The sequence below is a fragment of the Ranitomeya variabilis genome, chromosome 7 (assembly GCF_051348905.1).
Source record: "Ranitomeya variabilis isolate aRanVar5 chromosome 7, aRanVar5.hap1, whole genome shotgun sequence".
Classification (NCBI taxonomy): Eukaryota; Metazoa; Chordata; class Amphibia; order Anura; family Dendrobatidae; genus Ranitomeya; species Ranitomeya variabilis.
In genome coordinates, this window is record NC_135238.1 from 105,651,970 (window position 1) to 105,673,531 (window position 21,562).

Genomic DNA, 21,562 nt, shown 5'->3' on the forward strand with positions numbered 1-21,562 from the left:
CTGGTCAGCCCTCTTTTCCATGTTATCACATGGGTGTGATAACATAATTTGCACAAGAGGCACCTTTGGCAGCTCCAAGGAGCACACTATGCTTGTCCAGAAGTTCAGAAGATGGCTTCCGGTCATGCGCAATGCACCTCTGAAGCTGGGAAGCATACACCTGGTTCAGAGACACAGTGATGCTGCCGGAATGAGAAGCAAGCGTGCACAGATTTGCATGAACTGGTGATGACGCTGCTCATGCAAATTGTTACCATGCCCACAGGGCATTGATCATTTGGAAAGAGGACTGACTAGTCTGGGGAACGAACGCCCCATCGACTTGTCAAAGCCCTTATTAGCATAGCAAACGGGGATATTATTAAATGCTTTTTTAAAGTGTTTATTTAGCTGAAATATGTTATACAGGAATGGTTAGGCAGGAGGTTTAATCATACATAGGTGAATTCTGCTGGGTTAGAGAGCATGGGGGATTTGAAAGGTTCCGTGTAATATACCATAGTAATATACAAGTGCATCTCACAAAATTAGAATATCATCAAAAAGTTAATTTATTTGTTTTCCAATACAAAAAATGAAACTCCTTTATTAGTCATTACAAGCAGAGTGATATATTTCACGTGTTTATTTCTGTTAATGCTAATGATTATGGCTTACAACCAATGAAAACCCAAAAGTCATTATGTTTGTAAATTAGAATACTTTATAACACAAGCTAGAAAAAAATGATTTTAACCCCTATCTGACGTACTATCCCATCGAGGTGGTATGGGCCCGTATGACCACCAACTGGATAGTACGTCATCACCGATCAGCCGCGCTCACGGGGGGAGCGCGGCCGATCAGGGCCGGGTGTCAGCTGATTATCACAGCTGACATCCGGCACTATGTGCCAGGAGCGGTTACGGACCGCTCCTGGCACATTAACCCCCGGAACACTACGATCAAACATGATCGCAGTGTTCCGGCGGCATAGGGAAGCATCGCTCAGGGAAGGGGCTCCCTGCGTGCAACCCCTGAGACCCTCAGAGCAACACGATGTGATCGTGTTGCTCCGAGGGTCTCCTCCGTCCTCCTCCCTGCAGGCCTCGGATCCAAAATGGCCGCGGGGCTCCTTCCGGGTCCTGCAGGGAGGTGGGCAGCAAGCCTCCTGCAGTGCACTGCAAAGTGTCATATCAGCTATCTGACACTATATATTCATGTCCCCCTCTGGAGCAAAGTAAACAAGTAAAAAAATATATATTTACATGTGTGTAAAAAATAAAAATAAAATCCTAAACAAGAAAAAATATATATATTGTTCTAATAAATACATTTCTTTATCTAAATAACAAAAAAAATAAAATTACACACTTTAGTATCGCCGCGTCATAACGACCTGACCTATAAAACTGTCCCACTAGTTAACCCCTTCAGTGAACACCGTAAAAAAGGCAAAAAACAATGCTTTATTATCATACCGCCGAACAAAATGTGGAATAACACGCGATCAAAGAGATATAAAAAAATGCCTCTGAAAACGTCATCTTGTCCCGCAAAAAACGAGCCGCCATACAGCGTCATCAGTGAAAAAATAAAAAGTTATAGTCCTCAGAATAAAGCGATGCAAAAATAATTATTTTTTTATATAAACTAGTTTTTATCGTATAAAAGCGCCAAAACACAAAAAAAGTGATATAAATGAGGTATCAATGTAATCGTACTGACCCAAAGAATAAAACTGCTTTATCAATTTTACCAAACGTGGAACGGTATAAACTCCTCCCCCAAACGAAATTCATGAATTGCTGGTTTTTGGTTATTCTGCCTCACAAAAATCGGAATAAAAAGCGATCAAAAAATGTCACGTGCCCGAAAATGGTACCAATAAAAACGTCAACTCGTCCCGTAAATAACAAGACCTTACATGACTCTGTGAACCAAAATATTGAAAAATTATAGCTATCAAAAGGTGGGGATGCAAAAACTATTTTTTGCAATAAAAAGCGTCTTTTAGTGTGTGACAGCTGCCAATCATAAAAATCCGCTAAAAAACCCGCTATAAATAGTAAATCAAGCCCACCATTGTCACCCCCTTAGTTAGGGAAAAATACTAAAAGAAAAGAATATGTATGTATTTCCATTTTCCCATTAGGGTTAGGGTTGGGGCTAAAGTTAGGGTTAGGGCTAAAGTTAGGGTTGTGGCTAAAGTTAGGGTTTGGATTACATTTACGGTTGGGATTAGGGTTAGGGGTGTGTCAGGGTTAGGGTTATTGTTGGGTTTAGGGTTAGGGGTGTGTTGGAGTTGGGGGTGTGGTTAGGGTTGGGATTAGGGTTAGGGCTGTGTTGGGGTTAGGGCTGTGTTGGGGTTAGGGCTGTGTTGGGGTTAGGGCTGTGTTGGGGTTAGGGCTGTGTTGGGGTTAGGGCTGTGTTGGGGTTAGGGCTGTGTTGGGGTTAGGGCTGTGTTGGGGTTAGGGCTGTGTTGGGGTTAGGGCTGTGTTGGGGTTAGGGCTGTGTTGGGGTTAGGGCTGTGTTGGGGTTAGGGCTGTTGGGGTTAGGGCTGTGTTGGGGTTAGGGCTGTGTTGGGGTTAGGGCTGTGTTGGGGTTAGGGCTGTGTTGGGGTTAGGGCTGTGTTGGGGTTAGGGCTGTGTTGGGGTTAGGGCTGTGTTGGGGTTAGGGCTGTGTTGGGGTTAGGGCTGTGTTGGGGTTAGGGCTGTGTTGGGGTTAGGGCTGTGTTGGGGTTAGGGCTGTGTTGGGGTTAGGGCTGTGTTGGGGTTAGGGCTGTGTTGGGGTTAGGGCTGTGTTGGGGTTAGGGCTGTGTTGGGGTTAGGGCTGTGTTGGGGTTAGGGCTGTGTTGGGGTTAGGGCTGTGTTGGGGTTAGGGCTGTGTTGGGGTTAGGGCTGTGTTGGGGTTAGGGCTGTGTTGGGGTTAGGGCTGTGTTGGGGTTAGGGCTGTGTTGGGGTTAGGGCTGTGTTGGGGTTAGGGCTGTGTTGGGGTTAGGGCTGTGTTGGGGTTAGGGCTGTGTTGGGGTTAGGGCTGTGTTGGGGTTAGGGCTGTGTTGGGGTTAGGGCTGTGTTGGGGTTAGGGCTGTGTTGGGGTTAGGGCTGTGTTGGGGTTAGGGCTGTGTTGGGGTTAGGGCTGTGTTGGGGTTGGGATTAGGGTTAGGGGTTTGTTTGGGTTAGGGTTTCAGTTAGAATTCGGGGGTTTCCACTGTTTATGCACATCAGGGGCTATCCAAACGCGACATGGCGTCCGATCTCAATTCCAGCCAATTTTGCATTGAAAAGTCAAACGGCACTCCTTCCCTTCCCAGCTCTGCCATGCGCCCAAACAGTGGTTTACCCCCACATATGGGGTATCAGCGTACTCAGGACAAATTGCACAACTACTTTTGGGGTCTGATTTCTGTTACACTTGGGAAAATAAAAAATTGGGGGCGAAAAGATCATTTTTGTGTGAAAAAAATACTTTTTTTATTTTTACGGCTCTACATTATAAAGTTCTGTGAAGCACTTGGTGGGTCCAAGTGCTCACCACACATCTAGATAAGTTCCTTTGGGGGTCTGCTTTCCAAAATGGTGTCACTTGTGTGGGGTTTCAATGTTTAGGCACATCAGGGGCTCTCCAAACGCGACATGACGTCCGATCTCAATTCCAGTCAATTTTGTATTGAAAAGTCAAATGGCGCTCCTTCCCTTCTGAGCTCTGCCCAAACAGTGGTTTACCCTCACAAGTGGGGTATCGGCGTACTCAGGACAAATTGTACAACAACTTTTGGGGTCCAATTTCTCCTGTTACCCTTGGTAAACTAAAACAAATTGGAGCTGAAGTTAATTTTTTTGTGAAAAACAAAATGTTTTTTAAACATTCCAAAAATTCCTGTGAAGCACCAGAAGGGTTAATAAACTTCTTGAATGTGGTTTTGAGCACCTTGAGGGGTGCAGTTTTTAGAATGGTGTCACACTTGGTTATTTTCTATCATATAGACCCCTCAAAATGACTTCAAATGTGATGTGGTCCCTAAAAAAAAAAATGTTGTAAAAATGAGAAATTGCTGGTCAACTTTTAACACTTATAACTCCATAACAAAAAATAAAATTGGTTCCAAAATTGTGCTGATTTAAAGAAGACATGTGGGAAATGTTACTTAAGTATTTTGTGTGATATATCTCTGTGATTCCACGGCATAAAATTCAAAGTTGGAAAATTGCGAAATTTTCGCCAAATGTCTGTTTTTTTTTCACAAATAAACGCAGGTACTATCAAAGAAACTTTACCACTATCATGAAGTACAATATGTCAAGAGAAAACAATGTCAGAATCATCAGGATCCGTTGAAGCGTTCCAGAGTTAATAACCTCATAAAGGGACAATTATCAGAATTGTAAAAATTGACCCAGTCATTAACGTGCAAACCACCCATGGGGTAAAGGGGTTAAAATCTGAAATGTTGGCATTACTACTCATTACTTGGTAGGGGCTCCTTTGGCATCAATTACTGCATCTCTCTCTGATCCCACTGCAGAGCTGTGTGATTATAAGTCTTCATTCAGATGTTCATGTTGCACGTACTTATTGTACCCATTTTTTTCACTGATACAACGCGTACCAATTATAATTTACAGTGCTGTTCACATGTCTGTTTTTCACATAATGGAGACGTCAAATTTTTTTTCCAACACCACAAATTATAAGGGCCAATAGAAGTCTGTGGGTCCGTGAAAAACACGTACAGCACAGGGATGGCGTTGTAATTTATCCATGCATGAAAAGCACTTATGATAAACCTTTATAGTAAGAGTGGACACAAATGGTAAAAATGGACACACTGATCTACAGCACCGGTACCATTTTTTCACATGCATGTTTCTGACGTGTGAGTGAGGCCTAAATGACACATGCAGGAACTGCAGGTTCCTCTCAGCTTCAGTTTCCATCTCACAAGTAGCCAGTGTTGCAATATTTTTGCAATACAGCAGAGCTGGGAGAGCTGCAGCTGCTAAACTATTTTAGTTCAATTCTACTGTCCTGTGTTACACGTCTCACCCTGGCATAATTTTTTTTCTTGGCCTTTTTTTTTAAACAATAGATTTTTATTGAATTTTGCATAAAAGTTGAAGAAAAAACCTCAATACAAACATATTTTTAAAATCTGTATAAGAGGACATATAAGCAGTAAACAAACAAACGAACAAACAACAGGGTAAAGGCCCCGTCTCACTAAGCGATTTACCAACGATCACGACCAGCGATACGACCTGGCCGTGATCGTTGGTAAGTCTCTGTGTGGTCGCTGGGGAGCTGTCACACAGACCGCTCTCCCCAGCGACCAACGATCAGGGGAACGACTTCGGCATCGTTGAAACTGTCTTCAACGATGCCGAAGTCCCCCTGCAGCACCCGGGTAACCAGGGTAAACATCGGGTTACTAAGCGCAGGGCCGCGCTTAGTAACCCGATGTTTACCCTGGTTACCAAAAAAAACAAACACTACATACTCGCCTTTCGGTGTCCAGGTCCCTTGCCGTCTGCTTCCTGCTCTGACTGAGATCCGGCCGTACACTGAGAGCAGAGCGCAGCGGTGACGTCACTGCTGTGCTCTCACTTCTCACTGTACGGCCGGCAGTCAGTGAGAGCAGGAAGCAGACGGCAAGGGACCTGGACACCGAAAGGCGAGTATGTAGTGTTTGTTTTTTTTGGTAACCAGGGTAAACATCGGGTTACTAAGCGCGGCCCTGCGCTTAGTAACCCGATGTTTACCCTGGTTACCAGTGAAGACATCGCTGGATCGGTGTCACACACACCGATTCAGCAATGTCAGCGGGGCCTCAACGACCAAAAAAAGGTCCAGGCCATTCCGACACGACCAGCGATCTCGCAGCAGGGGCCTGATCGCTGGTACGTGTCACACATAGCGAGATCGCTATGGAGGTCGCTGTTGCGTCACAAAACTTGTGACTCAGCAGCGATCTCGCTAGCGATCTCGCTATGTGAGACGGGGCCTTAAGAGGCAGGGGAAGGGGGGGAACCCTGGAAGAGGGTTATAGTGTGTCCGATTCCGGTTAAATGATTCAATCAGATTCAGGATTGGTCAGATGAAATACTGGTGTGGCAAAGGGGGTGTGGTTGGCATACTCCGCCCAGGGAAGACAAATTTTCTCAAACTTGCCAACTTTGTAAGTATTCAATATAACACTACACGTTAGTGACACATGGGAGCAATGTACAATTATAGCATAAGCGACCACTTGTAGTAACAATTCAATTGACATTTCGGCTCTCCTGAGCCTTAATCATAATATCGCTATTAGCAGATAAGGCGGTGTGTGACCAGTCGTGGTATGCTGCCCTGTGTGCTGAACCTGGGGTGGTTATCTTGTAAGGCGGCGCTCCCGCCTTACAAGAATTGTTACTACAAGTGGTCGCTTATCCTATAATTGTACATTGCTCCCATGTGTCACTAACGTGTAGTGTTATATTGAATAAATTTTGCACAATTTGCATAAATATCTATTAAGAGTGTGCGGTGTCTTCTAAACTTTACTTGTACGGGGACTCTCCTGTCCATGACACCTGCACCTCACCTTCCAAATTGACTGAGTGCACACCAATTGTACCTTATTGAACTTTGTAAGTATGGCAGATAATTTTTCGTTTATCATGTACCAAGAAAGGCGTGTTTTAACTGCAGATAATTCTAGATTTGTTTTTTTCCAAGCTGAAGCTATGGTTTGTTTGGCTGCCAGGAATATAAATGTGATGAGGGCTTGAGCGTGTTTAGGGGTGTTGGGGATACACTTGTTAAGTAGAGCCTCCCAAGGGTTTTTTGTAAGATTGATATTTGTTATAGAGAAGATAAGGTGGTATATTCTAATCCAAAATCTGCGTACAATCGGGCATAGCCACCAGATATGGAACATATCACCTGTGGAATTTAATCCTCTAAAGCAATTTGGAGAGTAGTTGGTGACTGCTTTAGCCACTCTGGCTGGGGTCAGGTACCACCTGGTCAACACCTTATAATTCGTTTCTAGCATAAGGGTATTTAATATACCTCCAGTAGAGGAGGACCAGATTTGAGACCATTCTGAATCGGTCAAAGTGGAACCAATGTCAGACTCCCAGCGAGAAGTGTAGTTCAAGCAGCGCCTATGAGAGGAGGAATTGATATGAGAGTAAAGGAGAGATATAATGCCTGGAGCGTGTGGATTTTGGCGGCATCTTTGTTCAAAGGGAGTGACTAAATAAGGAGGGGTAGAGTTTTTTAGTAATGAATTGACAAAATGTTTAAGTTGCAAGTAAAGAAATACCTCTCCAGGGGGGAGATGGTATTTTTCACTCAGGACCGAAAAAGGAAAAAATCCCATCCACATTAAAAAGGTGATGGATTCTGGTTATCCCTGCAACGACCCATAAACGAAAGTTCCTAAGGGACTCCATGCCTTGAAGGAACTGGATATTGCCCCAAAGGGGGCGAGAGACAAGAATGGTGAAATTAGCTGCGAGGAATATTTCAACGAATCCCAAATCTTAAGAGTGAGCTAAAATGGGATTTGAGACGTGTCTACGCTGAGCTGGGAGAATCCATAATATTGTATCGAGGGTACCCGAGTGAAATTCAGGGGCCTCTAGAGAAAGCCACAGAGGAGGTTCAGAGTAGGCATGATATTGGGTCAATTGACCTAGTTAGGCTGCTTGATAATATTTAGAAAGGTTTGGAACCCCTAAACCTCCTTTCAAGCGATGGCGATGGAGGGTAGCTCTTTTAACCCTAGGAAGGCCACCCCCCCCCCCCCAAGCAAAAGTATCAACTAGTCGTTGGGCTATTTTGAGGTGGTGTGAAGGGACAGGGACCGGCAACTCGAAATAAAGTAATTTGGGAAGGATAGTCATCTTCAATGCACGCACGTGGCCGAGCCAGGAGAGGTGCAACTTCTCCCATGACTGGAGTAGTAAACGAAGTTTACGGAGCATGTGGGGGTAATTGGCTGCATAAAGGGAGTCTAAATTGGCAGTTAGTTTCACTCCTAGATAGTCCAAGTCTTTAGTGGCCCATTGAAACGGAAAATCGTGTTGGAGCTGTGAGACAGTAGGTTAAGGGAAGGATATATTCATGGCATAAGATTTAGAAGGATTGACCTGTAAACCAGATATATATTCAAAATTACTAAGAATTTGAAGTAGGGCCGGCAAGGATGTCTGAGGTGTTAGGAGAAGTAGCATGTCATCTGCTAACAAAAAGAGTTTATGGGAAACTGATGCTATATTTACTCCCTGTATATTAGAATTGAGTCGAAGATGAATAGCTAAGGGTTCGAATGCCAAAAGGATTAATAAGGGCGATAGGGGACATCCTTGTCGAGTGCCTCTACTAATGAGGAAAAGCGCAGAGGAGAAGCCATTATAGCATACATAAGCCGATGGGGAACTGTAAAGAGCATGAATCCATGAGAGAAAGTAGTCAGGGAACTTCCGTTTTCGCAGGACCGCAAACGGATAAGGCCAAGAAATAGTCAAAGGCTTTTTTAATATCCAGCAACAGTAACATGCTTGGTATGTTGCGCTGCTTGCAGTGATGCAGCAGGTGGTTGACTCTTCGTATATTGTCTGAGGCCTGTCTACAAGGGACAAAGCCTACCTGATCTCTATGTATTAGTTCCCAGGCCTGAGTTTAAACGCTGAGATAGAATTTTAGCCAGTATTTTAAGGTCTATGTTAATAAGGGATATTGGCCTATAATTAGACCTGAGTAAGTGTTCAGAATTAGGTTTTGGTATCATGGATATTGCAGCCATTAAAGAGACTCCCCCTGGTTTACCATCCCTTAAAGAGTTAAAATCGTTGGTGAGGTGAGGTATTAGTACCTAAGCGTATTTTTTATAGTAGAGGGCCGTAAATCCGTCAGGACCCGGTTTTTTATTAATTTTCAGTTGCTGAATAGCTAATTCTATTTCACTAGGAGTGATAGTTTGATTTAGGAGTTCAGTCATGCCAGAACTAAGGGCTGGGAGAGGAATAGAATCTAAAAAGGCATCCATCCTTTCTGTGTTTACAGTGGTAGTGACGTTGTATAGCTGCTTTAGCTTTTGCAGAAACAAATGAGTAATCTGTTGTGGATTAGATGTAATGCCCAAAGTTGTACATAAACGTATGGGGGGACGAGGTAGGGGTAGACATTTTAAACGTCGAGCTAAATTAGAGTTATTCTTATTAAGGGCGTAGAAGCGTTGCTGAGACCAGCATATGGCACGGTCTGCGTTTTCAGGAAGGCAGAGGTCAAGTTCCGTACGAGCATGGGAAAGGTCTTGGTACGTAGCAGATGAGGGTGCGTTCTTCAGCTGGGACTATAAAACTAATACCTTGCCCTCTAATTCAGCTATCCTTGCACACCTTTCTTTTTTCTTGCGAGATGCCTCCTGAATGCAGAAGCCTCTTAACACTGCCTTATGAGCTTCCCATAGGGAAATTGGTGAGGAAGCTGATTGTTGATTCAAGGAGAAGTAATCATCGAGGTGTTTTTTTTTAATTTTTGAGCAATTTCAGGGTAAGAGAGCAAAGAATCGTTCAAAGTGCAGTTGAATGAGCGGGGTCTAGGGTGAAGTGTGGAGCATATGAATTGGATTGGAGAGTGATCAGACCATGGAGTGGATTGAATACAAATGTTTGACACGTTTAGGATAAAGGGTGGATGAACAAAGATATGGTCAATTTAGTGTAAACTAAATGGCGTGAGGAGAAATAAGTATAATCTTTGAAGGGTGTAGGTGTCTCCATAAGTCCACCCAATGATAATGGGAGAGGAGTTTGTTGAGGGCAGTTGAGTCCGAAGAAGGATATAATGGTGGGGGATTGTGGGCTTGTAGACTTATCAAGGCTAGCTTTAAGTATACAATTGGAGTCTCCACATAATAGTGTGGTCCCTTGGGCATGTTCTGAGACTAGTTCCAATAACTGAGAAAAAAAGGCAGTTTGAGTATTAGGAGTATAGTAGGAAACAATGGTTGCCAGCTCATCGGAAATTGAGCCCGTCACCATTAAGTAACGGCCTTCTTTGTCAACAACTGAAGATTTAAAAACAAAGGGAACGGACTTCTTAAAAGAGATAGCGACACCTTTGGTTTTGTTTGGGGCATTTGCGAAGTAAAATAGCGGGTAGGAGGCGGACAAAAATCTTGGGTAAGAGCTAGTTGAGAAGTGTGTCTCTTGGAGACATACTGCATCTGCTTGTTGGGATCTGTAGTAGCAGAAGGCCTTAGTACATTTGTGCAGAGAATTAAGGCCTCGCACGTTGTGTGATATGATTGTTAGTGGCATGATGAAAAGGTGTTAAACGTGCTTATGGTAGCTACTAATCATGGTTTGGAAGTGGAAATAACACTTTGGAATGGACTAAGTTGGTAGAATTCACTTGGGCAAGTAATAAAAGTGGAGAGTTGGGTAGTCAGGACAACACATGTAGTTTGGGTCGGGTAAGGGAAATCTATAGGGGAAAGAGGGGTAACTTTAACGATGGCTAAGCACAAGGTGCTGAGCAGCAGTGTGTATTAACACTAGGGTCATGTGGATTTGTCAGGGACAACGCAATATAGTGTATAATAGGTAAAGTTAGATATAGAGGGTGGGGTGGGTTAGTAGGGTGAGCTGGATGTGTAAAACAGTAACATAGCACAATATAATAGTGGATCAACAACCGTATAATAAAGTTTAAAACAAGTCTCATAAAGGTAACAGTAATGAGTACCAACATAACCAAAGTAAAAAGTAATATAACATAGTATAGTACGTGGTCAGCAACAGTATAGTGAAATTTAGAATAGATCTCGGATATGTAATTGGAGGAAATGAAAACCACAAATATATACATATATTAAGTATTAAGTAAAGTCACTTATCCTTCCTGTAGATCAAGTGGAGGAGCGATTACCAGTCCAGTTGAAATTGTACGCTCCGTAGATGTCTAAGAAAATAAACTGAAGAATCTTATACAAATCTTTATCGATGAAGACATTAAGATGCACCTAAAACTCGGGCACATATGCTCAGTCAAATTTTTAAGGCGATGAAGAGTAATAGGCTAACAATTTGTACAAAGGGCCATGAAGACAACATGTAAAATAGCCTATTGATTGTCTTGAACTCGAAATAGGACTAGAGATCATATACGATTTCAAGGGGGAATAGTTGGCTCATGCAGTTTGGAGCAGCGATCCTTGGGTTGAGACATTGAAGATGAGGTTGGAAGGGGCGAAGGGGGATCCATGAGCTGCAATTTAGTGAGGCAGCGGCTAGCACCTTCGGGGGGAGAGGACTGTGTGGACCTCTTAAAGATGGGTAAACATCAGTTTAAAGGGGAATCTCCAACGATACTTAATGTTCTTGGAGCGAAGAATTTCTAGGTATTGTTTAATTGCCCGTCTTTTGGCGATGGTAGTAGGAGCCAAGTAAGGGAAAAGTTCATAGGGATTGCCTTGGAATACCAAAGGTGCAGACTTTCTTACCGCCTGTAAAAGTTGTTCTTTTGTTTTATAGAATTGCAGCTTAAGAATTATGTCCCTCAGTGGGCCATCTGGCTTACGATTGGTCAAAGCTCTGTGGATGCGGTCCATTTCCAAACGCTCAATGGACATTCCGGGTAGAAGTTCTTGAAACAGAGCTGTCACCGTAGACTGGAGATCTGTGATTGTTTCAGGCAGCCCTCTGATTCCAATGTTACTTCTACGGGCGTGATTTTCAAAATCTTCTAGTTTGTTGTTAAGGGTGTAGATCTCATCATGGAGCATCTCGATATCTTTTTCCTGGGTGGCAAGAGTTGTGAGGGTTGAGTCCATCCTATCTTCAAGGTCGGAAGTACGGGAGCCCAGGTCTCTGGTCTCATTGGTTAGAGCTTTAGTTAGCTTGTCCGACATTTTTAATAGTTCTGAATGTAAAATAGACTGGAACTGTGAGAGTAAAGCTGTTTGGTCTGGAGTTGGGGTATTTGGGATCCTGGTTGTAGAAGCTGGAATCATCTCTGAGTCTGCCCCATCCAGCATAGAGGAATTGGAGGATTCCGATTGGGAGTGTGGTCCAGGAGACATGTTGGCGTCCACATCCGTTAGTGCGAGAAAGCTATTGCTAGAGTACTTTGAGTTGGTTTCGCGCAATTTAGGCATTAGGGTAGGGCGGCTATATACTGTAGAGAATCCCAGTATTATATGTCCAGCTTTAGGGAAAGTGAAGTCAAAGGGGAAGCATATTACGCGTTGTCCCTAACAAGATATGGGGGGGGGGGTATGGATAAAGTCATCATGGAACTCTCAAGGTATGATATAGAATGAATCCAGGCAGGTTGATTTATTAGAGTTCAGTGTAGAATTAATTTCCCATTAGCTATAGGAACTCTAATGTAAAATATAGCAATTGAACGTGCCGAGCAGTTACTCAGCCGCGAGTAGGTGGCAGCAAAGTATCAAGTCAGAGCAGCTTTGTAACCTGAGCTCCAGCTAAGCCTCGGATAACACAGAGCCACTGCAGCCCCACAAAGTCCCTCCAAGATGGCGCTGGAGGGGGTGCACATTCAAGCAGGGGGGCAGTCCAGCAGTGCCACCTCCAAAAATGAGAGAAGCCGGGACAGAGGGATCCCCTCAATCAGCGCAGAGGACCCCAAAGGAGACACAGGGCTGGCGAGGTAATTGTAAATAGTGAAGAGAGGGAGGTGGATGCGAATGGGAGAACACCACGTGGAGCTGGAAGCAGTAGGCAGACGGGCGTCTCAGGTGCCAGGCAGGGGAGCAAGGCAGGCTCACAGCAGGGAGGGAGAAGCCGGGGGACCGTACAGGAAGGCTGTAGTACCCGATGGACTCACCGCTGATTCACTGGAGGTCTTTTTTAAGCTGTCACCATCCAGAGCCTGGGGGGGGGAATATGGCGCCTGGCCAAGTCCTATCCTCCAGGGTCTGCATGCTCCGTTCTACAGGCTACCACCAGAAGCAACAGTTTTGGGCCAGGAGAGTCCTCGCTGTGTCCCCGAGCACTGCAGGCAATCTTTGGGGGGTTGAAGGCCAGCAAAAATGGTGATATGTTACTAAGTTTCTGCAGGTCAGACTGAGCTCTCATGAAGTGCGTCTTCACCTCTAGGCTGTCAGGCCACGCCTTTTCTTGGCCTTTTTTCAGAGAATATTAATGATGGCACCAAAACTTTTTCTCCACTCATGGTTACTGGTTGGGTGAAGCCATTTATTATTAAACGCCTGTGTTTTCTATTTTTAAATCATAATGACAACCCAAAACATCCAAATGATCCTGATCAACAGTTCACATACCGTGGTGATTTTGGCATGATAACATGCACAAAAGTTGACTTGACACAAATGGGGTTGAATGGCCGCTAAAGGTAACGTCCTCATCTGTGACCTGTTTGCTTGTAATCAGTGTGTGTGCATAAAAGCTGAGTGAGTTTCTGGGATCCAGACAGACTCTTGTATCTTTTATCCAGCCACTTGCGTTTCTGGGTTGTGAGTCATGGGAAAATTAAAAGAATTGTCAACGGATCTACGGGAAAAGGTGATTGAATTGTATAAAACAGAAAAGAGATACAAAAAGATATCCAAGGAATTGATAAAGCCAGTCAGCAGTGTTCAAACTGTGATGAACAAATGAAAAATCAGGGGTTCTTTAACCCCTTAAGCCCCGAGGGTGGTTTGCACGTTAATGACCGGGCCAATTTTTACAATTCTGACCACTGTCCCTTTATGAGGTTATAACTCTGGAACGCTTCAACAGCTCCCAGTGATTCTGACATTGTTTTCTCGTGACATATTGTACTTCATGATAGTGGTAAAATTTCTTTGATATTACCTGCGTTTATTTGTGAAAAAAATTGAAATTTGGTGAAAATTTTGAAAATTTCGCAATTTTCCAACTTTGTATTTGTATGCAATTAAATCACAGAGATATGTCACACAAAATACTTAATAAGTAACATTTCCCACATGTCTACTTTACATCAGCACAATTTTGGAACCAACATTTTTTTTTGTTAGGGAGTTATAAGGGTTAAAAGTTGACCAGCAATTTCTCATTTTTACAACACCATTCTCTTTTAGGGACCACATCTCATTTGAAGTCATTTTGAGGGGTCTATATGATAGAAAATACCCAAGTGTGACACCATTCTAAAAACTGCACCCCTCAAGGTGCTCAAAACCACATTCAAGAAGTTTATTAACCCTTCAGGTGTTTCACAGGAATTTTTGGAATGTTTAAATAAAAATGAACATTTAACTTTTTAACACAAAATTCACTTCAGCTCCAATTTGTTTTATTTTACCAAGGGTAACAGGAGAAAATGGACCTGAAAAGATGTTGTACAATTTGTCCTGAGTACACCGATACCCCATATGTGGGGGTAAACCACTGTTTGGGCACATGACAGAGCTCGGAAGCGAAGGAGCGCCATTTGACTTTTCAAAGCAAAATTGACTGGAATTGAGATGGGACGCCATGTTGCGTTTGGAGAGCCCCTGAAGTCCCTAAACATTGAACCCCCCCCCCAAGTGACACCATTTTGGAAAGTAGACCCCTTAAGGAACTTATCTAGATGTGTGGTGAGCACTTTGACCCACCAAGTGCTTCACAGAAGTTTATAATGCAGAGCCGTAAAAATAAAAAATCATATTTTTTCATAAAAATGATCTTTTCGCCCCCAATTTTTTATTTTCCCAAGGGTAAGAGAAGAAATTAGACCACAAAAGTTGTTGTGCAATTTGTCCTGAGTACAACGATACCCCATATGTGGGGGTAAACCACTGTTTGGGCGCATAGCAGAGCTCGGAAGGGAAGGAGCGCCATTTGACTTTTCAATGCAAAATTGACTGGAATTGAGATGGGAAACCATGTCGCGTTTGGAGAACCCCTGATGTGCCTAAACATTAAAAACCCCCACAAGTGACACCATTTTGGAAAGTAGACCCCCTAAGTAACTTATCTTGATGTGTTTTGAGAGCTTTGAACCCCCAAGTGTTTCACTACAGTTTATAACGCAGAGCCGTGAAAATAAAAATTCTTTTTTTTTTTTCAGAAAAATGATTTTTTTGGCCCCCAGTTTTGTATTTTCACAAGGGTAACAGGATAAATTGGACTCCAAAAGTTGTTGTCCAATTTGTCCTGAGTACGCTGATACCCCATATGTGGGGGGGAACCACTGTTTGGGCGCATGGCAGAGCTCGGAAGGGAAGGAGAGCCATTTGGAAAGCAGACTTAGATGGATTGGTCTGCAAGCGTCACGTTGCATTTGCAGAGCCCCTGATGTACCCAAACAGTAAAACTCCCCCACAAGTGACCCCATATTGGAAACTAGACCTCCCAAGGAACTTATCTAGATGTGTTTTGAGAGCTTTGAACCCCCAAGTGTTTCACTACAGTTCACAACGCAGAGCCGTGAAAATAAAAAAATCTTATTTTTCCCACAAAAATGATTTTTAGCCCCCCAAATTTTTATTTTCCCAGAGATAACAAGAGAACTTGGACCCCAAAAGTTGTCCAATTTGTCCCGAGTACGCTGATGCCCCATATGTTGGGGTAAACCCCTGTTTGGGCGCACGGGAGAGCTCGGAAGAGAAGGAGCACTGTTTTACTTTTTCAACGCAGAATTGTCTGGAATTGAGATCGGACGCCATGTCGCGTTTGGAGAGACCCTGATGTGCCTGAACAGTGGAAACTCCCCAATTCTACCTGAAACTAATCCAAACACACCCCTAACCCTAATCCCATCTGTAACCCTAACCACACCCCTAACCCTGACACACCCCTAATTCTAATCCCAACCCTATTCCCAACCGTAAATGTAATCCAAACCCTAACTTTAGCCCCAACCCCAACGCTAACTTTATCCCCAACCCTAACTTTAGCCCCAACCCTAAGCCTAGCCCCAACCCTAACCCTAACCCTAGCCCTAATAGGAAAATGGAAATAAATACATTTTTTTAATTTTATTATTTTTCCCTAACTAAGGGGGTGATGAAGGGGGGTTTGATTTACTTTTATAGCGTTTTTTATATTGGATTTTTATGATTGGCAGCTGTCACACACTAAAAGACGCTTTTTATAGCAAAAAAGTTTTTGCGTCTCCACATTTTGAGACCTATAATTTTTCCGTATTTTGGTCCACAGAGTCATGTGAGGTCTTGTTTTTTGCGGGACGAGTTGACGTTTTTATTGGTAACATTTTCGGACACGTGACAGTTTTTGATCACTTTTTATTCCGATTTTTGTGAGGCAGAATGACCAAAAACCAGCTATTCATGAATTTCTTTTGGGGGAGGCGTTTATACCGTTCCACGTTTGGTAAAATTGATAAAGCAGTTTTATTCGTCGGGTCAGTACGATTACAGCGATACCTCATTTATATCATTTTTTTATGTTTTGACGCTTTTATACGATAAAAGCTATTTTATAGAAAAAATAATTATTTTTGCATCGCTTTATTCTGAGGACTATAACTTTTTTATTTTTTTGGTTATGATGCTATATGGCAGCTTGTTTTTTGCGGGACAAGATGACGTTTTCAGTGGTACCATGGTTATTTATATACGTCTTTTTGATCGCGTGTTATTTCACTTTTTGTTTGGCGGTATGATAATAAAGCGTTGTTTTTTTGGCTCGTTTTTTTTTTTTTTCTTACGGTGTTCACTGAAGGGGTTAACTAGTGGGACAGTTTTATAGGTTGGGTCGTTACGGACGCGGTGATACTAAATGTGTACTTTTATTTATTTTTTATTTTTTTTAGATAAAGAAATGTATTTATGGGAATAATATTTTTTTTTTTTCTTCTTTATTTAGGAAATTATTATTTTATTTTTTTATTTTTTTTTTACACATGTGGACATTTTTTTTTACTTTTTTGCTTTGTCCCAGGGGGGGACATCACAGATCGCCGATCTGATAGTTTGCATAGCACTCTATCAGATCGGCGATCTCACTTACATCGCTGCAGGCTTGCAGAGCTGCAGCTGCAGCCTGCTCCTGACCCGGAAGTCCTCCCTGCAGGACCCGGATGCAGCCCCACGGCCATTTTGGATCTGGGGCCTGCAGGGAGGAGACGCTTGGTACAAGGTGAGTACATTCCCTTGTACCGATCTTCTCAGGCAAGCCCGTTGGGAGCCCCCTCCCTGCGCGATGCTTCCCTGTACCTCCGGTACACCGCGATCATGTTTGATTGCGGTGTGCCGGGGGTTAATGTGCCGGGGGCGGTCCGTGACCGCTCCTGGCACACAGTGCTGGATGTCAGCTGCGATAGGCAGCTGACATCGGCCGCGCTCCTCCCGTGAGCGTGGCCGATCGGCTATGACGTACTATCCCGTCACTGGGAATTAAGTCCCACGTCACCTTGACGGGATAGTACGTCATATGGGATTAAGGGGTTAAAAACAAAACCACTGTGATGTGGACCGACAAGAATTTAATCAACAACTGCCAGGAAAATTGTTCGGGATGCAAAGAAAAACCCACAAATAACATCAGCTGAAATACTGGACTCTCTGAAAACTAGCGGTGTGGCTGTTTCAAGATGCACAATAAGGAGGCACTTGAAGAAAAATGGACTGCATGGTCGAGTCGCCAGAAGAAAGCCAGTACTGCACAAATGCCACATAGTATCTTGCCTACAATACGCATAGAGACAAACCTCAAAACTTCTGGAGCAAGATAATTTGGAGTGATGAAACCAAAATTGAACTTTTTGGCCACAACCATAAACATTACATTTGGAGAGAGGTCAACAAGGCCTTTGATGAATGGAACACCATTCCTATTGTAAAGCACGGAGGTGGATCGCTGATGTTTTGGGGATGTGAGCTACAAAGGCACAGGAAACTTGATCAAAGTTGAAGGAAAGATGAATGCGGCACGTTATCAGCAAATACTGCTGCACATGTGACTTAGGCTTCTTTCACACTAGCGTTTTTTTCAATACGTCGCAATGCGTCGTTTAGGGGAAAAAACGCATCCTGCAAAGTTGTCTGCAGGATGCGTTTTTGCCCCATAGACTAACATTAGCGATGCTTTGCGACCCATTGACACACGTTGCAACCGTCGTGAGACGGTTGCGCCGTGTTGTGGCGGTCCGCCGGGAGCAAAAAACGTTACATGTAACGTTTTTTGCTGCCGACGGTCCGCTTTTTCCGACCGCGCATGCGCGGCCGGAACTCCGCCCACACTTCCCCGCACCTCACAATGGGGCAGCGGATGCGCTGGAAAAATGCATCCGCTGCCCCCGTTGTGCGGCGCATTCACTGATAGCGTCGGTAACCTCGGCCCGACGCACTGCGACGGGCCGAGCCCGATGTTAGTGTGAGAGAAGCCTTACTTGGACGTTCCAACATGACAATGATTCAAGGCCAAGACTACCTGTCATTTGTTACAGCAAAACAAACTGAAGGTTCTCAGTGGCCATCTCAGTCTCCTGACCTTAATATCATAGAGCCACTCTGGGGATAACTCAAGCGCGCGCAGTTCATGCTAGACAGCCCAGGAATTTACAGGAACTGGAGGGTTTTTTTTACCAACAAGAGTGGGCATGTTTACCATCTGATAAAATAAAAACGTCATCCACAACTACGACAAAAGACTTCAAGCCGTCATTGATGTTAGAGGGGGCAATATACGGAATTAAGAAATGGGGTATGTAAACTTTTGATCAGGGTCATTTGGATTTTTTGGGTTGTCATTATGATTAGAAAAGAGCAAACACACTGGTTTGATAAATTGCTTCACCCAACCACTAGCCATGAGTGTTATCATTCATATTCTCTGGGAAAAAAGGCCAAGACAGCAAAAATTGTGCCGGGGTATGTAAACTTTTGAGCACAACTATATCACAGAATCGTTATATTCAGCTTCCTAAGACCTGGATAGTTATATAGATGTTTAAGCGGGTCGATCCTACTAACAAATTCCCTTAAAAGAGTTATTGCCACGAAAAAACAAAGATATCACCTATTAATATATCTGTGGGTCTCATCGACTGGTTCCCCTGAGATCAGGGCTTTATACCCTTTTAAGACTTAAATATAGGATTTTCTCTTGTTTCTTTCCCTAACAATATGGTGTTTTGATGTTTTTCTTTGTTTTTTTGGGGGGCGGTTAGGGGCAGAATTGTTGTTTCTAATAGTGCATGTTTGAATTTATTTTTTTTCCCCCGATGAGGTGACATAAAAAAAAACCTGTGCCCAAAGTTTTACAATAGAAACTGGTGAAAATTCCTGGTAACCAGTACTGTTTTTTCATCAGTTGAAGCCCAAAAAAACTAGTCTGGATGACACAGGTATATGGAAACTTGGCCTAAAGACTGATTTTAAGTCTTGAAAAATAATTTATGACCTAACTTTTAACTTGTGGCATGTTACACTATTTTATGATGTGCAATCTTGTATACTATGCGAATGTAACACCTTGGCTTAATCTAACTATGTGACAATATTCATGTTTTGTTGTGCAAGTTATGTTCTAATTTAGGTTTTGTTTTTTTTACAGGGCCTTTTCCATCCAGCTAGAAAAGTGAGAGATGTCTATTGGAAAATCTACAATTCTATATATATTGGATCACAAGATGCTCTCATTGCACATTATCCTCGTATCTACAATGATGAAAAGAACACTTACATTCGTTATGAGCTTGATTACATGTTATAAAACCTGCTACTTGTTTCCTTATGTCTTTTTAAAATTATTGCTTAGTAGTACTCATGGTTGCCTACAAAAGCTTTATAGCATGTATTTTAGATGAGCCTGTTTTCCTGTAAACAAAAAAAAAACATGTGGCCAAGAAGCTGTGATGTCATGAAATATCTGACTGCATTTTTTGATAATTTTTTTGTGGTTGACATTCCTAGTGCTAAAATGGGATGTGCATTTAGGCAAATAAACATTTTGTGTAAAAAGTCCTAATTTAATTTGTCCATTTCTTTTGTCGAAGGAAAATAACCTCATCGTTTGTGTATAGTTTATAAGAAATTTTTATCGGGAAACGCTTACTCATCGCCTGTATTAGGCTACGTTCACATTTGCGTTGTGCGCCGCAGCGTCGGCGACGCAACGCACAACGCAAACAAAAACGCATGCACAACGCTGCGTTTTGCGACGCATGCGTCCTTTTTTTGGTTGATTTTGGACGCAGCAAAAATGCAACTTGCTGCGTCCTCTGCGCCCGGACGCGTGCGCCGCAGTGACGGATGCGTCGCAAAACGCAAGTGCAACGCATGTCCATGCGCCCCCATGTTAAATATAGGGGTGCATGACGCAGGCGGCGACGCTGCGGCGCCCGACGCTGCGGCGCAGACCGCAAATGTGAACGTAGACTTAGAGATTGATACATGTAGTGTAATTTATGAATATCTGTTTTTTACCCCAAACCACTCTAGTTAGATGCTTTATTTGAAAATGCTTTACTGTTCTCCCTATACAGCTAATCTCTGGTTGGTTGTTGTGTTTTTTTTACTTCCTGTGAGGTTAAATTCGAGTTACATCATTCACTATGGATTCTCAAACAGAGCACCATCTGGAGTGATTCAATTCAAATGACCTTTATTGGCAGGACTAAGTACATGTTGGCATTGCCAAAGCAAATGGTGTCTCTGCAGTCATTTCCCCACAGCTTTTACCACCCTCCGTGCTAGACTAAACATCAGGGGATGGTGCTGTGGTCTGCTTGTTTCACTACCACTCCCTGATGACTCTTGGAGTCAATTGTAGTAAAACATAAGCTGTGGAAGCGTGCTAGACAAACATCAGGGGATGGTGCTGTGGTCTGCTTCTTTCACCACCACTCCCTGATGACGTTTGGAGTCAATTGTAGTAAAAGATAAGCTGTGGAGGCGATCTGCAGTCCCTTCTCCCAGAGTCAATTGTCTTAAAAGACTTTGGGAGAAGGGACTGCAGATCGCCCCCACAGCTTATCTCACTGCATAACCCTTCCCTATCCTACTGTAAATGCCACTTTCGGTCTAAAAAGCCTACAATAATGGACAAATGTCTCTCCTGGGCTGCAAGCCTACAATTTGAATGGGCAAGTAGAATTGGTTGGGAACACCAATGGGTCAATGGGGGGAGTGCAGTATCAGAGCAGAGGGAGCCAAACCCTCCAAACTAGCTATACAAAAAAAACCTGACCAGCACTTCCAAAGTGTCAATAGCTTCAAGCTGTAGTGACTGCAAAATATGTATAAAAAAGCAGCACAGCAGCACTCTGTGAATGCCAAGACATATAGTGTCAATGGAAATAACATCCTACCGCATTGTCCCTCATGCCCCTTTCACACATCAGTTTTTTGGCATCACAATCCGTTGTCTTGGCGGATCCGTTGCAGATTGTAATAAACAGATGCGACGGATCCCTTTTTTCACCGGATCTGCTGCATACTCACCAGCAGGTGCATATAACGAAGTCTGCCACAATGCGCCAGCTCTGGTGGATGGGTCTGAGGGACCAGATGTGAGGAAAGGCAGGGAAGGTGCTGATGGGACATGTCTGTCGAAGGGTCCCCGGTGGCGGACTCCTGAGGGACCGCTCCAGAAGGGTTCAACTACAATGCTGTGGAACAAAGAAAAAA

General features: G+C 43.4%; 1 protein-coding gene across 3 annotated transcripts in view; it reads left to right on the forward strand.

The window, feature by feature from the left end:
- The window catches only part of SF3B1 (splicing factor 3b subunit 1), a 460,811-nt gene extending 440,910 nt beyond the window's left edge, over nt 1-19,901 (forward strand). For all 3 annotated transcript variants that reach the window (XM_077275636.1, XM_077275635.1, XM_077275638.1), the window contains one exon: nt 19,488-19,901. In XM_077275636.1, the coding sequence (XP_077131751.1) occupies nt 19,488-19,646 (159 nt within the window). In that variant the 3' untranslated portion in view covers nt 19,647-19,901. The remainder of the gene's footprint in view (nt 1-19,487) is intronic.
- The last annotated feature ends 1,661 nt before the right edge of the window (nt 19,902-21,562 follow it).